Here is a 19,242-nt window from a genome sequence, read left to right on the forward strand (position 1 = left end):
CACATGCCTTCACATTCATGAGACTTCCTGTGCACCAGGTTTGATCACTTCCATCTCTCTGTTCAAGTACTTTTGTACAATGTGATCCCAGTTGTTTTTTTGGCATCAGTAACAAGAAAATAATTTCAGGCACGTGTTATTGAAAAGATTTGGTTTTTTTCTTTTTATGTGACACTGAACAGATTTATATTGTAGAGCAAAAGGAAAAGGAAGCTACTGAAAGTACTGTACCTGGGAAGTGCCATTACCTTCCATCTGGTAACCTCCTGGCAATTCCACAGGTATCACAGCGGGCATGTTCCTGACCCACCTCCCTGGTTAGTTTCTCATGACATTTATCATTGTCCTCTTATCTTATCTGGCCATTAGGACCATTTCATCACACAGTGAGGATCTTTAGTCCGCAGTAAGTAATTTCAAACCTACACTTATGGTTGAATGTCCAGTTTTACTGACAAGATGTAAAGTGATGGAGAGGCTGTTATGCCTCTCAGAGGCCAACTGTTCCTCTAAGTTCTAACACCAGTTTCAGCGAGTACATGTCAGGAAAAGAGCTGACAAAAAGACAAAAAAAAAAACCCAAAAAACATTTAAACCTATATCAGTAATTTATTACATCAAAAAGAATTGAAGTGCTGCTGGTCACAGGTTCATCAAAGTCTGACTGCTTCCGTTTCAGTACCAAGTATATGGCCAGATTTGTTCAAGAAAATGAGAACAAAAGAAATGCATGTGCATGCATGTGTCCACACACAGAGAAGATGATCCATAGAGTGGGTCTTATGGCAAGATCCATTTCAACTATCTGCTAATTACTTTGCCACCATGTTTAAACAAGCAAATTGATTCGTATTTTTAAACTGAACTCAGACATCAAATCTCTCCACTACACATAACCATTTCTTAGCAAACACACATATACTTCCCATCCACTTGCATTCACTGGCACGGAAGCATAAAGAGTATGAACTTCTTTCCCCTCAAGCAGCATTCTCTCCAATCTTCATTAGCTAAACTGAAATTAGTTATAAAACAACTAGAAGCAGCTACATATTTAGAAACAATATGTTAGTCAACAAGTGATATTAAAAATGTGATACTCATTTAAGAATACCCTTATAGAACCCCCTAAGAAATCCCACAGCTTTTTATGAGTCTTTAAAGCTGTAATCTAGTTTATATATACAATTTATAGCACAGAAACTGAGTCAGCTGCTATGTAATCAAGGCTCCTCATGAGAAGTATAGCTTTGCGATGACTCAATGTGCATTGTTCTCAATCTACAAGAGCCTGAAACACTGCAATCATTTCCAAGGGCAGCTCGCCAAGTCTTCTCTCTAAAATCCACAGGAAGATAAAATTCTCCTTGTTCTGTTAGAAAACGGAGTCTGTCTTTCTCTGCCACAGCTACTGCCTCCCAAACAAAACTCTCACCTTTTGATATCTATGAGTAACTAAGTGCCTCCAGTATAAGTGCAACACCTCCATGCCTTTATTCTTGTTCCCTTCCCAGTATGCTGCCAGGCTCCGTCCTAGCCTAAAGTAGTCCTGACACCTCCACAGAAAGGCTCCTCCTGCCCTGAAATGCCTGGTCTCTTTTTAACATGCTAAAAGAAGTTGGTGGAAGAGACTATACTTGGACTTTACTTACAGTCTTCCCTTTCTCCACACCCTGCTGTGTATTGTCCCTTTGCCCACAAGTCCAGATCAGGGATGCTGGCAAGAAGGGATGCTGCTCACTTCTGCAGAAGTGAGACCTCCTCCACACAGAAATGCAGAAATCCTCCTGTGAAAAGCCTTCCCTTTGGTATTTGGAACAGGCCCGAGTTTAACTAAAGGCAAACTTTCCTATTCAAATACAAAACATGCAGAAAATGCAATACATGAGAAAAACTCATGTGTCTGAGAGTTCCTGTTCCTAGTAAATAATTACCTGCAATAACAGCCAGTGCAGAACCTGCCTCCCTCTCTCTTTTTTTCCTCTCCTTTTTCTGTTTCCCTTTTTTCTTTTGTCTCCAATTACATCAGCAAAAGAAAACTAAAACCTTTTAGAGACTTAAATGAAGCACTCCTGCCCTGGAACAGCATCAGCATCTGGACAACTGGTTCAAAACCTACTGTACCTATTTCTCAACCTCCCTGACAGGAAGCATGAATATTCTTGCCTTTCTTCCTATTTACCAACAACATTTGAAGCCAAGAGTGCCCAGAAGTCCATTTCAATGTGTTTTGTTCTGGTTACCTTACAGCACATTGCTTTGATCTGGGCGAGGGAGGAGGAGGGGAGCAGAGAACATCTTAAGTTCACAAAGCCAAAATCCAAGACGCACAAAACTGAAATATTCCTAAGTTAAAAATAATCGTCTTTAAACTGCAAGAGCAGAGCTGTAATTTTGAGCAATACAGCATGACATCATGGTTTATACGGGGCCAATTCAATAAATCAAACCTTGCCTAATTAGAGATCCTACTGCAAATCTACATTATTTGGAAAAATAATTAAAACAGGACAGTCTGTAACACAAGCCAGATATGTTTACTAAAATATGTTCTTTTCAAACTTTTAGGTTCACTACTGCTTACAAAGCTTTCATATTTAGTAAATTATAGACCCCTAAGCTTTTATTTTAGGCTGACTTCACTTTCAAGGAATTCTTCAATTAACTTTACGTTGCTTTAAGCTCTTCGTCCAATGAGAAAACAATCTGTGGTTTCTTAATTCTTCCAGTGCCAATGGCTGCCCTCCACATTTGACTTGCAGACTTACTGTCTTTTCAGAGCCAGGGTCTGTTTGTCTAAAACCAGCCCAGTCGTCATAGCATTTTGACAAGTTCTCTGTAAAAGGAGAACAAAACTTTGTTGTGGGTAAACCACTAAGAATAATGAAGGTTATTCTCACAATCTCAAGAGACAAGCACCAGATTTAAGAAACAGTCAGCAATAAGCACAAAGCTGAGAACCCTGGCTACCTGAGTTGCCCTTCTTTCCTACCTTCTCCAATTCTTAATTTTCCAATTCCTGCTTTTCTCTTCTCAGTTATTTTCTAGAATGTGTGCTTTCTCTCAAATCTAAAAGCTATGACATGCTTAAACATTTAAAGCTGAAAAAAAAACAGTGCTATCAAACATCACTATCTGTAGATAGCCAGGATGCCTCTGGAATTGTAAATGCTGTGAAGACTTCACTATCAGTTACTGTGTAAGTGAAGAGCCGAAGAGTTTAATAAAAAGCACGAGCTGAACAAAAGAGACAGGATTCATTCCTAACCTGTATGTTTTTCCTTCCAGAGTCTGAGAGATGTGTGTGTAATTTTTTAAGCTTAGATTAAAATATAAGGGGACGTTCAGTAGCTCTCCTTACTTTTCCCTTCTGACATTTGATTTGCTAAATGGACCAACACATGGATGATAAGAAGAACTATAAAGACAATGACTGTGGACCAAGGATCTTGACACTTAACAACAAAGAAATAGACAATAATGAGAGATATGGCTACTAGTGCAATATGATGTCGTCTAAATAATTTTCTTCTATAAAACTTTACCCAAGCACAGACATGTCAAAAGTACCATTAACTTCTTAAATTCTTTAAATTCTGTTTAATTCTTATACACAAATTTTTAGAAAAAATAATCCAAGAAGGTTTAAAGGAATCAAAGCACACTAAATATTTTAGGCATTGCATAACAATATTTATTGTAGGTGCATGGTGAATGCACCTACATCAATCACAGCCACCGTGGTTGGCATACCCTTCAACAAGAATGCAACCATCAGACCTCCAATTGAATTCTTTGTTAGAATAAAAATGCATCAAATTTATACATTAAGACTGTTTTTACTTATTTATTTTTTGAAAACTGTCTTTGTGGACAGAAATACTATGACTGACCTCTGCTGAGTGCAAGTATTTGGAGCCATAGCCATTACGATTCCCCTATACTCTCAGTGTGCAGGAACAGATTTCTCAGGAAAAAATACCTATCTGTAACTTGTTGGACATCCTTCTGAAAGCAACAGTGAAAATTAAGAAAGCAGTCTTCTAAAAGAATCTATTTTTGCAATGTGTGCTTTTAAAGCACAATGCTCAAGGAATTAAAATACTTCAGTTCTTTTGTATAAACTCATACAGATTGTTTGCTATTGATCTTTAGAGTCATATTTTGGCAGTAAACCGATATCCTTGTAGAAAATATAAGTACTACAGACCAAGTGATGTAATCGACATCTACATTTAACTAAGTTTTACTTTATGTTTTAAGAGAAAAAACTCAGGAAATAATAAGAAAATCAAGGACAGATGAAATAAAAAAGCCCAACCCAGAATATGTGTAGTTAAATTTCTTTTTCAAAATAAATAATCTGGACTCCATGCTTATTTTTTTTCCAGATTATAAGCAATGCAATAATGAAAACCTTCAGAAAACACAGATTGATTGTTTGGCCCTTTTCAGTCACAGAACAGAACTCGGACGAAAGAAAGTAGTTACTCTACCTGTACTGAGGATGTTGGACCATAAACTGCTTTCTTAACTGAATGATATAAAATAACTCCATAAAACAAGGACAAAACCTGATCTCGACAAAGTGAAAACTACAGGTATTTTTCCATAGTGAATTCTTCTTTCCTCCCTGCCCCCAAGCTACTGTCAATTCAGAAAAGAGAAAATTGCAGTACAGCGAGGTGATTCACCTGGCCCTGGCTTGTGCTGTGTGTACATGTACTTGCACTGCATGCTGATGCAACATACTCTGCTTCTGTTGTGGCCCACAGCAAGTGCCACAATGTCCAGGTTTCTGGTCCTTCGTAGAGTATATAACACTGCATGGCAGCTTAGACAGAAGTAGGAAGAGCGCATGGAGGAGGGTAGCTGACAGAGAAACTAATTCAATGCTCTTGAGTGGTAATTAAAGCTTTGCTCAGCCTCAAACTCTGAAATGTACTAAGTCTTTAACCAACAAAAGAGACTGCCAGGAAATTACAAAAGTGATAGAGAGAAAGAGCACACAAGGAAGAGCACAAAGCTTGCACAGGAGATGCAACACCGTGTTTCCCTCTGTCCTCCTCTCAAGTTTCTCGCATCAACTGAGAGCCACTACCTAAGGGCTTGAGTCTCTTTGAAGTTTGGTTACCCTAAAAATAAGAACATGGTCAAGGTTAATATGTGGATAAAAATTGGAAGAACCCTACCTTTTAAATCCTAGGTCAATGCTTTCTTACTCCTCTGAAGCAGGGACTCAGCAATGCCAGCTTTTTTGTACCTTTTCCTTACTCTTCCTCATGCCACCAGTGTCATTGACTCTCTACCCTACCCTCCTTTACACACTGCCTCCCACCTCTTCCTCACTGCCACCTGGGAAACAGTAGTGTTGGTGGTGGTCAAGATGAGATATACACCATGCAACCATTTCTGGGCAACTAAAAGCTTTGTCTCTTGGAATAAAGCATTTTGAACTCCACATTTCATTTAAGAACATGACTAATTGCCTTGGAATGGCAAGGAAGAAGCATATTTAAGATGAGAAAATTAAAATTCGCACAACTTGCATTGACTTTATTAGAGGCTAAAACCCACGTAAAATCTGTTTGAATAAGCAAGAGATTTTTGCATTACATTACACAGAGGACCAGACTAGATGGCTACACAGAGGGTCCTTCTGACTAAGCTGTGACAACACAGATGCCAGAGAATTTTAAAGTTCAGGATTATTTCTCAGTATGAATTACACTATTTCTTGTTTTAGTTTTTGTCTTCTAAAAACAGATAAACCCCAAAGGAATATTATGCACACAGCAGCCTAGAGCCTGCCTTTAAATACTGTCCAAATAACATACTTCTTTGACCAAGGAGATAGCAATACTTCTGTTTCCATTAGTTCTCTATTAAGAATCACAGGATTCAGATTGTTGATTTCCAGCATTACCTCATGCCTGGGCCTCTCACTGATTAATTAAAACTGTATATGCGTAGGAAAAACAACAAAAAAGCAGAACTGCAATACTACAAACCAACAGTGTTCCTGATAAAAGAAACGGACTGCTGTTCTGAACTCTTTTCCATAGGTTGATTGTGAATTGTAACCAGACAAGATCCCCTTTTTCAAGCTTCCAGCAACTGGCAAATATGTCTAATGCACAGGAAGTCATATTTATAGTTGTGTTACTCTCCACAATATATCAATTCTCTTGCTATCAGAAGTTGTCTCTAGGCCTGCTAAATGAAAGATCTTGTCCCTTGGGACTACAGCCTTTTAACAGGAAGCTTCCAAATCTACAGTTAGCAATGGGTCTAGAGGGGGAAAACACAGCACAATCCCCACATGGTTAGTAGACAATAAAACCTCCAAACTGTTCTGGAATGCTGGTATTGCAACTTGTATTAATTACTCTATTGAATCATTATTTAAGTCACACTAAGCATTTAACTTATCTACTTTTTGCTGTCTAGCATTTTTGGGGGGTATATTGCCCAGGGAAGCTGTGGCTGCCCCATCCCTGGAGGTGTTCAGGGTCAGGTTGGATGCGGCTTTGGGCAGCCTGGTCTACTGGAAGGTGTCCCTGCCCACAACAGGGGGTTGGAACTGGATAAATTTTAAGGTCCCTTCCCATCCAAACCATTCTACTATATGAGATCTGACAAAAAAAAAACCCAAAAAAACCCCAAAAAACCACCCAAGATTGTGCCTGTACCTTTTTATTTAACAAAGTAACAAAACCAACTACAAGCACCTTCAAAACAGTTCACTTCTGAATTGACACACGGCTGCACATGACGTTGCCAACATTCAAAGCAATTCCAAAGATCATTTTCTGAAAGGTTGTGGAGGATCTCTGTCATTTTTGCTTTCATATCTTCTACTGACAAAAAAAACGGATTTTTTTTTAGCATTGTTGTGATCTTTGGGAAGAGATAGTTTTTAGCTAAAAACTACTTCACAGAAACTGCTGCGGGCTGACATGATGTTAACTCACTGTTCACTCTTGCACACCAACATTTTCCAGCTGAGGGCAAGAAAGTGTCTATATTTGAACACACGTCCACTAAAATACCGAGTGAAGTGGTCAAGCTGAGCCTTGTTTCACTGTGACAGATTAGAACACGTTCCATAACCATCTCTGTCTGCCTTCCCACTCTCGGTTCCCAAGCTATAGGGTTAGTCTTGTGGATTTTTTCAGTGCCAAACCTCACAAAGATAGATAAACTACTACCTACATATGCTTCAGTGTATACTTGGGCAGGGTCTTGGAGAATGCAGATATTCCACAGGAAATCTGAAGCAGCGTATTTTGCATCATTAAAGGAAAATCTCTCTCAAACTTCTTCAAACTACTGCAGGTGATAGTCAATAACTTCCTTGTATGTTTGTACTGTCACCCTGTACATAGAAAATCATTAAGAAAAACCCCAACATCTTAACTGAAATTTTCAAATTCTCTTCCAGCAACCATGCTGGAGTATTTAGAAGGGCAGAGCACTTCTCTTCACACATTTCTCCCATGCCTTAATTACAGAGAAAAAGAATAATTATATTTTTTTAAGGAACACAGAAAAATATAATAATACCTTACCAAAGAAGAAATTCTTCAAAAGAAAAAAATCACTGCAAAAGTCTTTCTTACCTAAAAATGAAAGAAGAGTGAGAAGAAAAAAAATCAATAAGACTAAGAATCATCCCTTGGAGCACTGCACCTTCAAAACACAAAGAATTCTCAAACAATATTTTACAGATATCATGACAACGTGGAACAAATTTAAAGAAAACAAGCTGCACCAGAACAGGAAATTACAATTTCTTTGAAACAATAATTAACCTTAAGAAGGAAACCACTACTAATATAAACAAACAAGTAATAAAGGAAACTGTTTTACCACAGGGAAACCTGTCTTAAAGCAGCGGAACATAGGAACATAAAACAAGTTTGCCAGCAGTGGTGAGTCTGTAAAGAAAATCAGAGCAGTTCCATACTAAGTAGCATGCATACACAGACTTTGAACAGGTCATCGTCTAGGTTTCAAAGAAGAGGCTGGACCACCAGAAATTCAGTAACTTAAATAGAGGACTCAAATTTAAACTGAACGTGATCCCATACTGCTGGCACTTGCACAGAAGTTTGAAGACTATCTAGCAGACTAAATTGTTTTTATAATAATTTTATAACCATATGCCCAATCCTTGTAATTTATAAATAACTACAATTATAGTAAGCATATTGGTGCTTATTCCATTATCTTAAATGGCAATAAGAAATGAGAAAAGAAGAAAAAGCAGAAACTTGAAGATTTTTCAACAGAAGATGACAATTACAATTTTTTTCCTGAGAAACTTGCATACAAATTCAAGACAGGCCTAATTTTCAGAATTCAAAATATTTGCTTTTTTATATAAAACTAATTCTCATATCTGAGGTATTAATTTTTGCTTCCTTTTAAAGCTTGCAACTCTTAAGTAGTTGCAAGTCAGCAGTAGTAGCATTTACTGATATTCCAGTGGGAGAAAAGAAGTTCATAGAGGTGTAAGAAAGCTGCAACTAAAATAAATACTAAAAACAGAAACAATTTTTATTTCAGATTTAAATTCCACTATCTGCAAGTAACAGCATTTTAGACTGTCCTTATTTGTTCTTGTTTATTACACTGGTGCCCTTTGTGGTTTCTAGTATTTTGGCAATGGAAACATACACAGGAAAGTTAGCAACACTAAAGTTTAGGAAAGGCAACCATAATTTGCTTTAAAAAATAAAACAACAAACAAACAAAACCAAAACACAGAACAGAGTAAGCAGCTGTAAGAATAGTGGAATAAACGTGGTTCAGCTGGGATTCAAAAAGCCTTCAGTAGGTCCACAATTTCACACTAAGATCTCTCTCTTCTATCTGGGAAGCCTTTCTCACGAAATTTATTGTAATTTATTATCATCAAAATCCCAGTTTCTCAACAGGTACATCCCCATCATTGGGAATGACAGCCAGACACACAGATAAAAGTTCTTCCTTCCTAGAAGAAGAAGCCAATAGGAGAACTACCAGATCCAGTACTTTTACATAGATTCATTCCATTTTTATGAAGTGGAATAACGTAAAGAGCTTTCCTGTTCTCCAAACCAGCTTCTTAACAGTATAGCGTGCTAAGCTTTGTGACTTCTTGTTATCTTTTATGTGCATTTAGGAGGATCACTACAATAGAAAAAACTTCATATGATGTTAAAGCAGGTCCACCATCAGCAAATTCCAATACTTACCTACAACGAGATTTTAGTAAATTCAGAAATGGAAAATATTTTTTATGAAGATCTGAAACATGAATACACCACCTGTGCCTCATCAACCTCACAAAGTGTGGGTTTTTTCCTATCTCTCCTAAAGGGATTTAGGAAATGGAAATTTCCAGAGCTAGACAAACAGCAAAAAATAACACGTACGAATTAAGAATGTTACAAAGTTACACTCAGGAAGCTTAAGAGATTATCTCTGGAAACACCTTCTCAAATGGAAAAATGGTGGCAGCAGCAATCATTCACAGGAGATGAGGGCAAGTCAGGCTTATCTAAAATCAAGACAAACCCCCGATTTCCAGGAAGAAACTTGAAGAATGAAGGAAGGTAGCTGATGGTTAAATTATGCACTTTTCTTGTGTTGTGAAACCAAACTGTAACAGTGCATTCAAAATCCCTCTGCATTACCCTGTAGCCATCTACCTATTTAAGCTCACCAAGGGCTCTCAGGTAGCTAAGCAGTGAGCTCAAATGGTCATCGACAGCCCATCAAGGGGGGTGTGGTGTGGTCTGGTGTGTGTTAAGATACAGGCAGACCGCCAATGAATCAGGAACAATGGCTTTCCTTCTGCGAAAGACCTGACAGAAGTAGAGTCTTGAAAGACTTGCAAGAACTCCCAAGGCAGAGACAGTGCCTGGACCCTTCTCAAAAGCCAGAGGGAGCTGAAAGAAAGGCTCTGGGCACAAGCCTCTACTACACTGCTGTCCCACTGCATCACAAACATGAACCGTATTTCTTCGACACATGAGCCTTCATGGCTCAACCTTTGAGCATAATGCTTACCCCTGAGATCACAATTTTCTTCAATTCCACTTGTGCTAGTGAGATTCCCCATATCCTTCTGCTATCTTTTAAAAAGGGAGAGTTCAACTGATGAATGGATACCAAGAACATGTAAAATCTGAAAGCACATTCAAAGAACCACTTCTGTGCACTCTCCCGAGAAGATAAGGTGCCAAGACTCAGTTTAAAGAGTTTGCTGTAAGCTTCCTGTGGTCCTGTTATGACTAATGAACCCAAGCATCTTTTTTTTCAATACCAGCAAAGCTCACAGCAAGAAGGCATGCACAGTAAAAAAAAAAAAATACTAACTCTTCACTGTTTTGGAGACTACAGGGCTCTTTCTGAACACGTACAACTCTAATGTTGGCCTTTTGTACTCCCCTACGCATGTTAATCTTTGGCCAAATGCAAGATAAAAACTACTGAAGTACCAAAAAGACCACATAAAACATCGGGAGAAAGCTACCTAGCTGCACACAACAACAAACGTCAACCTGCAGTGCTATCAGACAAGCCATCCAAAGCTTAACAACACACTACAAATGCCAGCCAAAGAAAAGCATGTGCCAAAGTCACATTAATCCTTAGGCAAATCTAGATTGGAATTGTCCAATAACTAAGCCCATGCACTACAGTTCTGGTCATTTAACCCACTTAGTTCTTTTGGCTTGGTACACTTGTCACAAGGACACCTGAGCCAGGACACTGCTGCTAACATCTCTTTCCTCTGTTTCGGCCCTTCCTCAATCAGAGCTTCCACTGGACTTGCAGGTCTGAGCCAAGGAGCCACATAAGAGCCCTTTCTCTCTCCCTCTTTTTCCACAGACTGTTGGCTGCTTGGAGCAGCCAGAGACAAGTACAACTTGACATGAACTGGAAGGTGGGTAACATCCTGCCTCATAAACCTGCAGGAGAACTGTAGGCACAGGTTTTACAGAAGTTGTTTATAGACTATTTCTTTATCCAGTTCTTCATTCTGTGCCTTTGAATTTTGAAAAAGGAACTTGTAAACTTCGTTTCATTCATTTGCTAGCTAAAAGCGCAAAAGAAGGGTTTAGGAAAAAAAGAAAAAATTCAGTTCTACAGCCAAGGCACTAGCTACTTAGCCAGAAGAAAACAAAAGCCAGAAACACCATTTCACTGGTCAAGCTGAAAGACGAGATTCTAGATACACAGCTTACATAAAGGCACGTGTCAAACAATCCGCTTGATTTTTGCTTAAGCAGTGACTCACTGAATAAAGTCCATGTTACATTTTCATGTAAACAGTTTCTTTAAAAAGCAGCACAATGAAATACAGACAACACTAAGCTGGAAAAAAAACTTTTGCCACTCCCATTCAGGCATCTGTGTAATCACAATCACTAACACCATTAGCATATACTGTGACATACACAACAAAAGGTGTTGCACGTTGCAGTAGAGAACTTGATTGTTTAAAAATATTTTTTAATTATATATTTCCATTAAGATCTTACTCATCTGTGCACCTTTTGAGACTAGCAGATCACAGGATGAGTTTGTTTTCCTTTGAGATGTGTTTGCAAAATGTAATTAGGAAGCACGTATAACATTTTAGCTCAGGCATCAGTATAGCATTTATTAAAATTAGCCAAGAGATACGCCTTAACAGAAATAAGTTGGGTTGGGATTTTTTCTGGCTAATTATTCACTTTGACCATTCTTTCCTCCTACGGGAATGTTATTTCCAAGAAATGTCACTTATCTAAGTATTGAGGTTGTTTACATTCTACACAAATGTTATGGTCTCATGCTTTAATTTTTGAAAATGTCAGAAAGTAAAGGGGGATGATGCTGCGCTTGTAAAAACATTCTTTATTATTAGAACAAGTCTCACAGCATTTTAGGTTTCCCACAAGACATTTTTCTGTCTATCATTTTAGAACTTTTTCCCACACATGGTGTTCCTGATACAGTCTTTGGCAGGTTGTGAGATATGAGCTGGCTGGAAAATGATAGCTTGTTTTCAGCATAACCTTCCACTGTTAAACTTAAAGCACTTTTTGCACAAGATCATTCAAATTGAGCAGCACAAACACATAAAAGGAGACTGTTTTAGATGAGGAAAGCTGAAGTCCTGAAGGATGCCAAAAAGATTTCCTGACAGTTTTACAGAGAAAACAAAGGAATCTTGAAAAATTAATCAGCATTTCTTGCAAATTCTACATTGTCTTCATTCTCTTCTCTTAAGAAAGACTTCAGAGCATTTGACAGCCCACAAACTAGAAAGTTTAGTGGAACATCGATACACCATACAAGGAACCTGTACTTAAAGGACACATACAGAAAGAACAGAACAAATGTTGATCTTCAAGTACAAAAGAGGTCCAGTCAGCCAGCCCTCAGTAACGGAATGACCAAGACTTCCAAGTGTATCAGAAGCCTTGTGCACTGTTTCCTTGATCAGTAAGATCAATTTCCCAGCTACTCCATAAAAAAATCAATAGGTGGACTGAATGTGGCTGTAACAATTGTCCCTGCAGCCCAAAGAAGTTTCAACAAGTTGGAAACAGAACAATAAACTCATTTGTATTTTGTAAGCTGTGCAAATACACTAGAGAAAAACAAGAGGCCTTACTGACAGACAGCAACTTACTCATGGTCCTGTTGCAAAGCTTACTAATGTCATAGCACTATCACTGCTAAACCCATGAACATGAAAAAGACCTTAGATGATAAAAATCAGAATGCACGTAAGGACAGAGAAAGCTTCTAAAGCTGCCTGGACCACAAACATCTAAAGGTGATTTTCATTTAGCATTATAGTCAGCTATCTGTAAAAAGTGTATTTAGTGTTTCATAAACATAAGGGTTTAAAACAAAAGTGCTTCTAATCAGATCTGGCAGGAAAGGGAGAAATGCATACATAGAATGAGGTAAGTGTGATCTTGCCCAGCTGAAGAACAGGGAATGGCAGGGCTTCAGGCCATGACTCACACAGACACTAAACAGTAGAGAGCTACAGATAATTCTCAGGTAAACTTTGCATGAGCCACTACGTCATCCATCTCTACCCTTCCTGCATTAATCATGTCATTAGTAATCTGACGCAGCCCAAGAAGAATGTCTGATTTACAGGCAGCAGAGCAATACTAACAGAACAAACACTTTGGCAAGTCAAAAAAGGAAAAGCCAAGCTAAATTTCATTTTACTTTGAACCACATCCTAGAAGAAAACTGGGAAAAAGAAAAACTAAAACCAAAAGAAAGATATCCTCCCACCATGAGATTGCATACTGCATTAAAAGTTCCTGATGAACCAGTTACTGAGTATAAATACAAACGATATGCAAGAGCGCACGGATAAAGAACCAGCCCAAACATGTACCTAAACAAAGCAAAGAGGAAAATTTTCTTTTGAAGTTTTCACAGTTACGTAATTTCCACATTAGCTGTTTTTAAACATATTTTATAGCGTACAGTTGTGAATCAATTACACAACGAGTACAAAGTGTACTGTTAGGAAAGATTCATGCCCAAGCCAGGCATCTCAATCACTCCACTAAATTAAGGACAAGGGGAAATACTGGGGACAAGAGAAAAAAGAAAATTTCACAATTTATTTTTAAAATTATTACTCTAGTTTGACAGCAGTCACTTGAATAAATGTGGCTACTGTTTAAAATACTCAATACGGCTATATCACTTTAAACATCTCAAAAAAGTAATGATCATTTGAAGGAAGGGCAGATTGCTTCCATTCACTCTGAAGCAAATAAAAAACTGCTGACTACTTTAAAAGCAGAATGAAATTATGCTTAGGTTTCTTGAAGCAAAGAAAATTATCACCCAAAACACACAAGCGTTACAAGTAGTTGCAAAGGCTGCATTAAACAAAAGTCCACAAAAGCCATTTCACAATAGCAATTGTCAGAGGAGCATCCTCAGTAAACGTGTGCTGAAGTCTCTCAGCATATAGAAATCCCACTGCTTATGAGGTGTTGTTCAGATTCTCATGGCTTCATCTGCTTCCAAGTTTCCCAAAGTAGGTTGCCTATTTTGTTAATGCTCCCTTCCCACAGAACACTCCCTTTTCCCTCACTTTCCTCCCATTTTATCTTAGCGTCAATCCTGTGAACTGCCAAATTGATTTCTTAGTTTCATGACTTTAAACCACAGAGTTGCAGAACTACTTTCCAAAGCTCTAGAAATTAAAACAGTTTTTTCTGACTTTGCTTTTCATCTCCTCCTTTTCTCCTTTGTCTTTGACCGCCTACAATGGCTGCACGAGAGCTACAACTACCTAAATGTGTCAGCTCAATTAAAAGCTGCTAATTGTTTTGTTCTTACTGATTATTCATGGTATCCCTTTCTCAATATTACAAGTAACATATATTGGCAATTTCATTTTAAAATTTTAAGACAACACAACAAAATATTAGTGGAATGCCAAATAACAAAGAAAATACAACAGCTGCTCTGTCGTGCCATGACAGTAGGTCTAAATCTGTCATTAAAATCTGAATTAAGATGTTCTCAAGGTTTTATCAACTTACATAAATGGCCATGTCCCTTCCCTGCTTTTTGTTTTAAAGCCAACACTGAGAGAAGCAAAACCTAATTGGTTTAGGATAGTTATTCAATGTCATATGCAGAAAAACACCAGTATTCTCAAATCTGAAAGAGGCACTAATCTGCCCTACAACTATTCCCTTTCCCATAAGTTTTTTGAAGGTCAGCTAAAGACTGCGTGGGCAACAGTGAAAAATCTCTCAGAAGAGTCCCCGCGTAGCTAAATAAGGTTTGCCAGAAAATGATAGGTTGGCAAGTGATCCGTTTGTGCTTCATTCAGCAAAGGTGTAAAGGACAGTTTCACAACTTTGGTTTATTTTAGGAGTGAGGGTGTCTGGTTTGTTCTTTTTTAGTTTAAGGCCTTCTGAAAACAAGGGAAGATATACAGATATAATGCCAAGAGCTTAATGTATATTCTGTAGTGTATATGAGCACCCTGGGGAAAATGTGATAAATGATAAATTCCATCTTCCCTTGCCCTGAGAAGCGTAAACCAGGCTCACAGTTTATGCTTAACCTGATGGTGGCTTTCAAAACAAACACATTTCAGACTTATCCAGCAATTTTCAAGGATATCTTCCAAATCTGCCAATAGCTTGCATTACATAGTACACCTAAGAATTTTAAACTGACCTTGTTCCCCTCCAAGAAAGCTGTCAGTCTATTCCAAATGACCCACACGCTCAGCAGAAAGCCAAGGCTCCCAGAAACACATACTGGATCTGTCCCATGGGGTCAGACTGTGTGTGCCTCTTTGCGCACACAAAAGGGTAAAACGAGCTTTCCAGTCTTGAATATGCCCCAGCACGTATATGGTCCTTAGAGATCTTTCGCTATTCCTTGCTCTGCCACACCATTTCCTTCTGTATCCACATCTAGAAAGGGTCTCAAAAATTCACTGACAACTTGGAAGTAACATGCACATGCACTCTGCCAGCACCGGCTGTAGAAAGGCGAGCAGAAGGAGCATCCCCAAGCCACTTAATGCTGCACATTAAGCATGTGAGTCTCCTGCAGCGAGTCTCCTGGAAAGGGAACACACAGCATGAATACCTCTCCCAGAAAGCTGCACTTTCCCCGAGGAAGCGTGCAGTGCAACTTGCATGGCTGTTATGTGCCCCATGCAAATGCACAGTTTTCTTGTGGTGGGAACCGAATTTGATACCTTCTGCCAACTCAAAAATCTATCCCTACTGAGGAAAAACAAACAAACAAAACAGACAACGGCTATAGAGACTCCAGAGAAATGCAATACTATAACAATAGGATATAGCAATAGTGTGACAAGGGTTCAAAAACAGGCTGAAATGATTCAGTCACAGAATCAAATCCCAACAGGATTGCCCAAAATCTCCTTAAGAGATTTTAGGCCTTCATGCAGTTTGTATTCAAGTTCTCTTGGGACCATGAAAAAGAAGGCTCTACCTGCTCTTTCACCTCGCAGCCAGAAAGGCACCCTACTAAATCAAGGCAGCATCACTATCCCCTTCTAGAAGAGCAAAAATGGGCTCAGAAGCATCAAGCTGTACCTTCTAAATTAAGAGTAGTGAGCCAGAGCAGAGTATAAACACTTCCTACCAAACTGCCACTGGTAAAATGCAAACAGCTTTCTTAAAAGTGAAGGTAGAACCATAGTAAGAAAACGATGGTTTGTACAACTACTACCAAAGAATAATAACATGTAATTGCTCCCAAAATCGACACCTTCAACCCATCCAATCCAGACCTTCACTCAATTATCCACCTTAAATAACTCAGTAATAAAAAGGTTAAAAAATTAATGTGTCAAAAATATCAATTCCTTAGTTTTGATTTAAAAAAAAAAACAATTAAGAAGCTCTACTTTCTTCATTAACAATCCACAGATTGTCAAACAGAGCTTTTCAAGCAGTAAAATGCTGTTTTCTTTGATATTCTGCCTTTGAAGGGAACAGTCACAACACATGTTTTACTTTCTTTCAGATTAGGTGTCAAATTCTCCTACATACATGTTGGAGAGGTAAGTGCCTACATGAGTCTTTCAGCTGGATGCCTAAAGATGAAGGAGAAAGACTAGAATACACTGAGATAAAAATGGACAGTCACAGAGCTGGCAGGAATTATGAACGGAACAGAAAAGAAACCCTCCACATTTTGGACAGGGATGAGACATGGAACAGACCTCTCTACAGTTGCCAGAGAAGCAACAGAAAGCCAAAAGTTAAACTTGCTGCAAACCATTACTCAAAGAATGACTTAAAATAGCAAAGAACTGTTTGGTTCTTAAACAGAATACTATCACAATGTGTCAAGATTCATTATCATCATATGACTTAAGGATTTGTAAAAGCTATGTAAAAAGTTTGGTTTCTACCAGCTTGGAGGGCTGAATTCTAGCAAGAATTCCCTATGATCCTGCAATCATTTCCTTGTCCAATACAGTAAAATCTCCAAGTTGTTGGCCTCAACAAGTGCACCAATTAATATCTGTTACTGCTTTATCACCCCCCACTCTGACTAAAGACAAAAAATAACATGAAGTATCTAATTGTGCTACACTGAAAAATCAAGAAAAGATTTTTTTTTCCCCCACCTCTTCTTTGAAGCAGAAACACATAATCTCTTTACATACATCTTGTTAGTACCGAATCTAATCCAACACACTTGGAAGAAAAATAAACCAAAAAACTTAAATAACACATTTCACTTCATTGTTACAAGAAATCAAGTTATTTAAATGCTTTGTGATAAATCAACTTTAAAAGTGAAGGAGAGAGACTGATGGATCAACATCCTTTCCCATATCTTACATCGCTAGATGATTTTGTAAGGTGCATACGTACACAGCATTTGACAGAAATTTTACTAATAGAGTCAAACTGTTTTAACCAACAATTGGTAAAAAAGGATTCTGGTTTAATCTCTCTCCTGTGACTTCGTCAGTAACTATTTAGTAGTTCCAGAAAGCTTCTCAAAAGGTTAGCCCTTTTTGACTTTAGAGACCAAATGCCATGGTCCATCATCAAAAATTAGAAGCTTAAACCAGAAAGCCACTACAAATCCAAAATCTAGCACCTGTTATGTCAAAAAGCAAAACTCCATAAAATCTAAGCAAGAACACAGGGCATCTATAGTTCTAAAAACTCCAAAATGCTGCTTTTGTTAAGAGTTGTTATTGCAGGCATTACAGTATTTATTACCTTATTAAAATATCCAATAGCGATCAAGTAACAAAGTGATCAAATGGCACATTACTTGAAAAAGTATGAGCAAGACTATTATAGCAGTACTTAAGATTACTTGACATAGACATGGGACATGAGAAAATTCATCATGCCCAAAAGCACTGGGAAACCAACATAGCCCGGTAGAAGTCTGGAAATCTAATGAGTTCAGAAAAGTTATCCAGAAGACATGAGCTAACCCAGACTAACTAGTGCCTTCTCCCTCTACTTTGTCATTATCTATCAGTAATAGATGGTTTAATACTAGAAATGCATTATGTGGGTTTCATTCTTGGCAATAACTCCCAGAAACAGCAGGCAAATTGAAAATACAACTCACATTGAACCCACTTTCTGTGTACTAAATGAGTTGCTACCAGCTGACAACAAAAAATGCCTTCCTGCATCCAAATAATCCACTTTCCCTTCCCTTAGTCTTCTGTTACATCCTTGGATCATCTTCTAAAAACACAGATCATACTCATTTCATTCCTCAGCATGTGGGAAGGCCGAGTTCAGCTACACTCGGGTCTTCCTTCCAGTAGCCTGCCATCATCTTCTATTGCACTTCACCTGAGCTCCTTGGTCACTCTCCATAAAAAAAGAAAAAATGTTGCTAGTACACCATTCAACATCAATACAACAGCATTCTTTACCTTCCCATTGCTGCCTGGCTATGGGCTGCAGTTCTCAAAGGGTCCTTCAAGATCAGTGACCTAGCTTCATGAGCCAGTGAATTCCCAATAACTAAGATCTTTATGTAAGTTGTAGCAGTTAGAATTTGCTCGCTATTTACCAGCACAAAAGAATATTTTTGGAACTACAGGAGAATAATGAAAAACAGCACAGAGGAAACAAATCTTTAAATGAAATAAATACCAGAGATGAAATATCTGTGCTTAATTTTAATATTCTTACAGGCATCCGCTAGACTTCATTGCAGTTAATCAGAAGAACATATTATTTATGTGCAACCTTTTGAATGGTAGAATCTTTACTGTATCTAATCTTTAGTAAGTTACTTGATATAAATTCACCATGCTAATGCTGAAATAAGCACCTCTGAAGTAACAAGAAATCTCTCAAGCAATATTTACTTACATTTGTTAAAACCATGAAAATCATAATCAACTTTTGAATTTTATTGCAGATTCATACTACAAGAGAGAGAATTCCGGACACAAATAAGAGAAAACTTAGGGAAAATATCCCTAACTATCAGCAGAAAAGCTCTGAACTGGTAGGAGTTATTTTTATTTGTATGTTTTCATGTGGGTGCTACTGAAAAACAAAATAAAACCTCATTTCTCATATATGAACTTTTCAATAAGATGAAGATAATAGGAATCTGTACATATATAACATTTCTTGCAGATAACTTCATAGAATGACAAATGGAAGGATTAAATCTTAAAAAAAAAAAAAAAAAAAACAACCCAAAAAACAA

The 19,242-nt window shown here is 37.9% G+C and overlaps 2 protein-coding genes across 8 annotated transcripts in view; one reads left to right on the forward strand and one right to left on the reverse strand.

The window, feature by feature from the left end:
* Positions 1-19,242, reverse strand: part of CMSS1 (cms1 ribosomal small subunit homolog) — a 240,226-nt gene that overhangs the window by 111,572 nt on the left and 109,412 nt on the right. For 2 of the 5 annotated variants that reach the window (XM_069868225.1, XM_069868235.1), the window contains one exon: positions 7,572-7,622. The exons of the other annotated variants lie outside the window; for them this stretch is intronic. In XM_069868225.1, the coding sequence (XP_069724326.1) occupies positions 7,572-7,622 (51 nt within the window). The remainder of the gene's footprint in view (positions 1-7,571; positions 7,623-19,242) is intronic. 5 annotated transcript variants of the gene reach the window in all.
* FILIP1L (filamin A interacting protein 1 like) overlaps positions 1-19,242 on the forward strand; it is a 153,510-nt gene that overhangs the window by 29,010 nt on the left and 105,258 nt on the right. For all 3 annotated transcript variants that reach the window (XM_069868067.1, XM_069868048.1, XM_069868057.1), the window contains exon 2: positions 18,946-19,035. In XM_069868067.1, the coding sequence (XP_069724168.1) occupies positions 18,946-19,035 (90 nt within the window). The remainder of the gene's footprint in view (positions 1-18,945; positions 19,036-19,242) is intronic.

The sequence above is a fragment of the Phaenicophaeus curvirostris genome, chromosome 1 (assembly GCF_032191515.1).
Source record: "Phaenicophaeus curvirostris isolate KB17595 chromosome 1, BPBGC_Pcur_1.0, whole genome shotgun sequence".
In the NCBI taxonomy this organism is placed as follows: domain Eukaryota; kingdom Metazoa; phylum Chordata; class Aves; order Cuculiformes; family Cuculidae; genus Phaenicophaeus; species Phaenicophaeus curvirostris.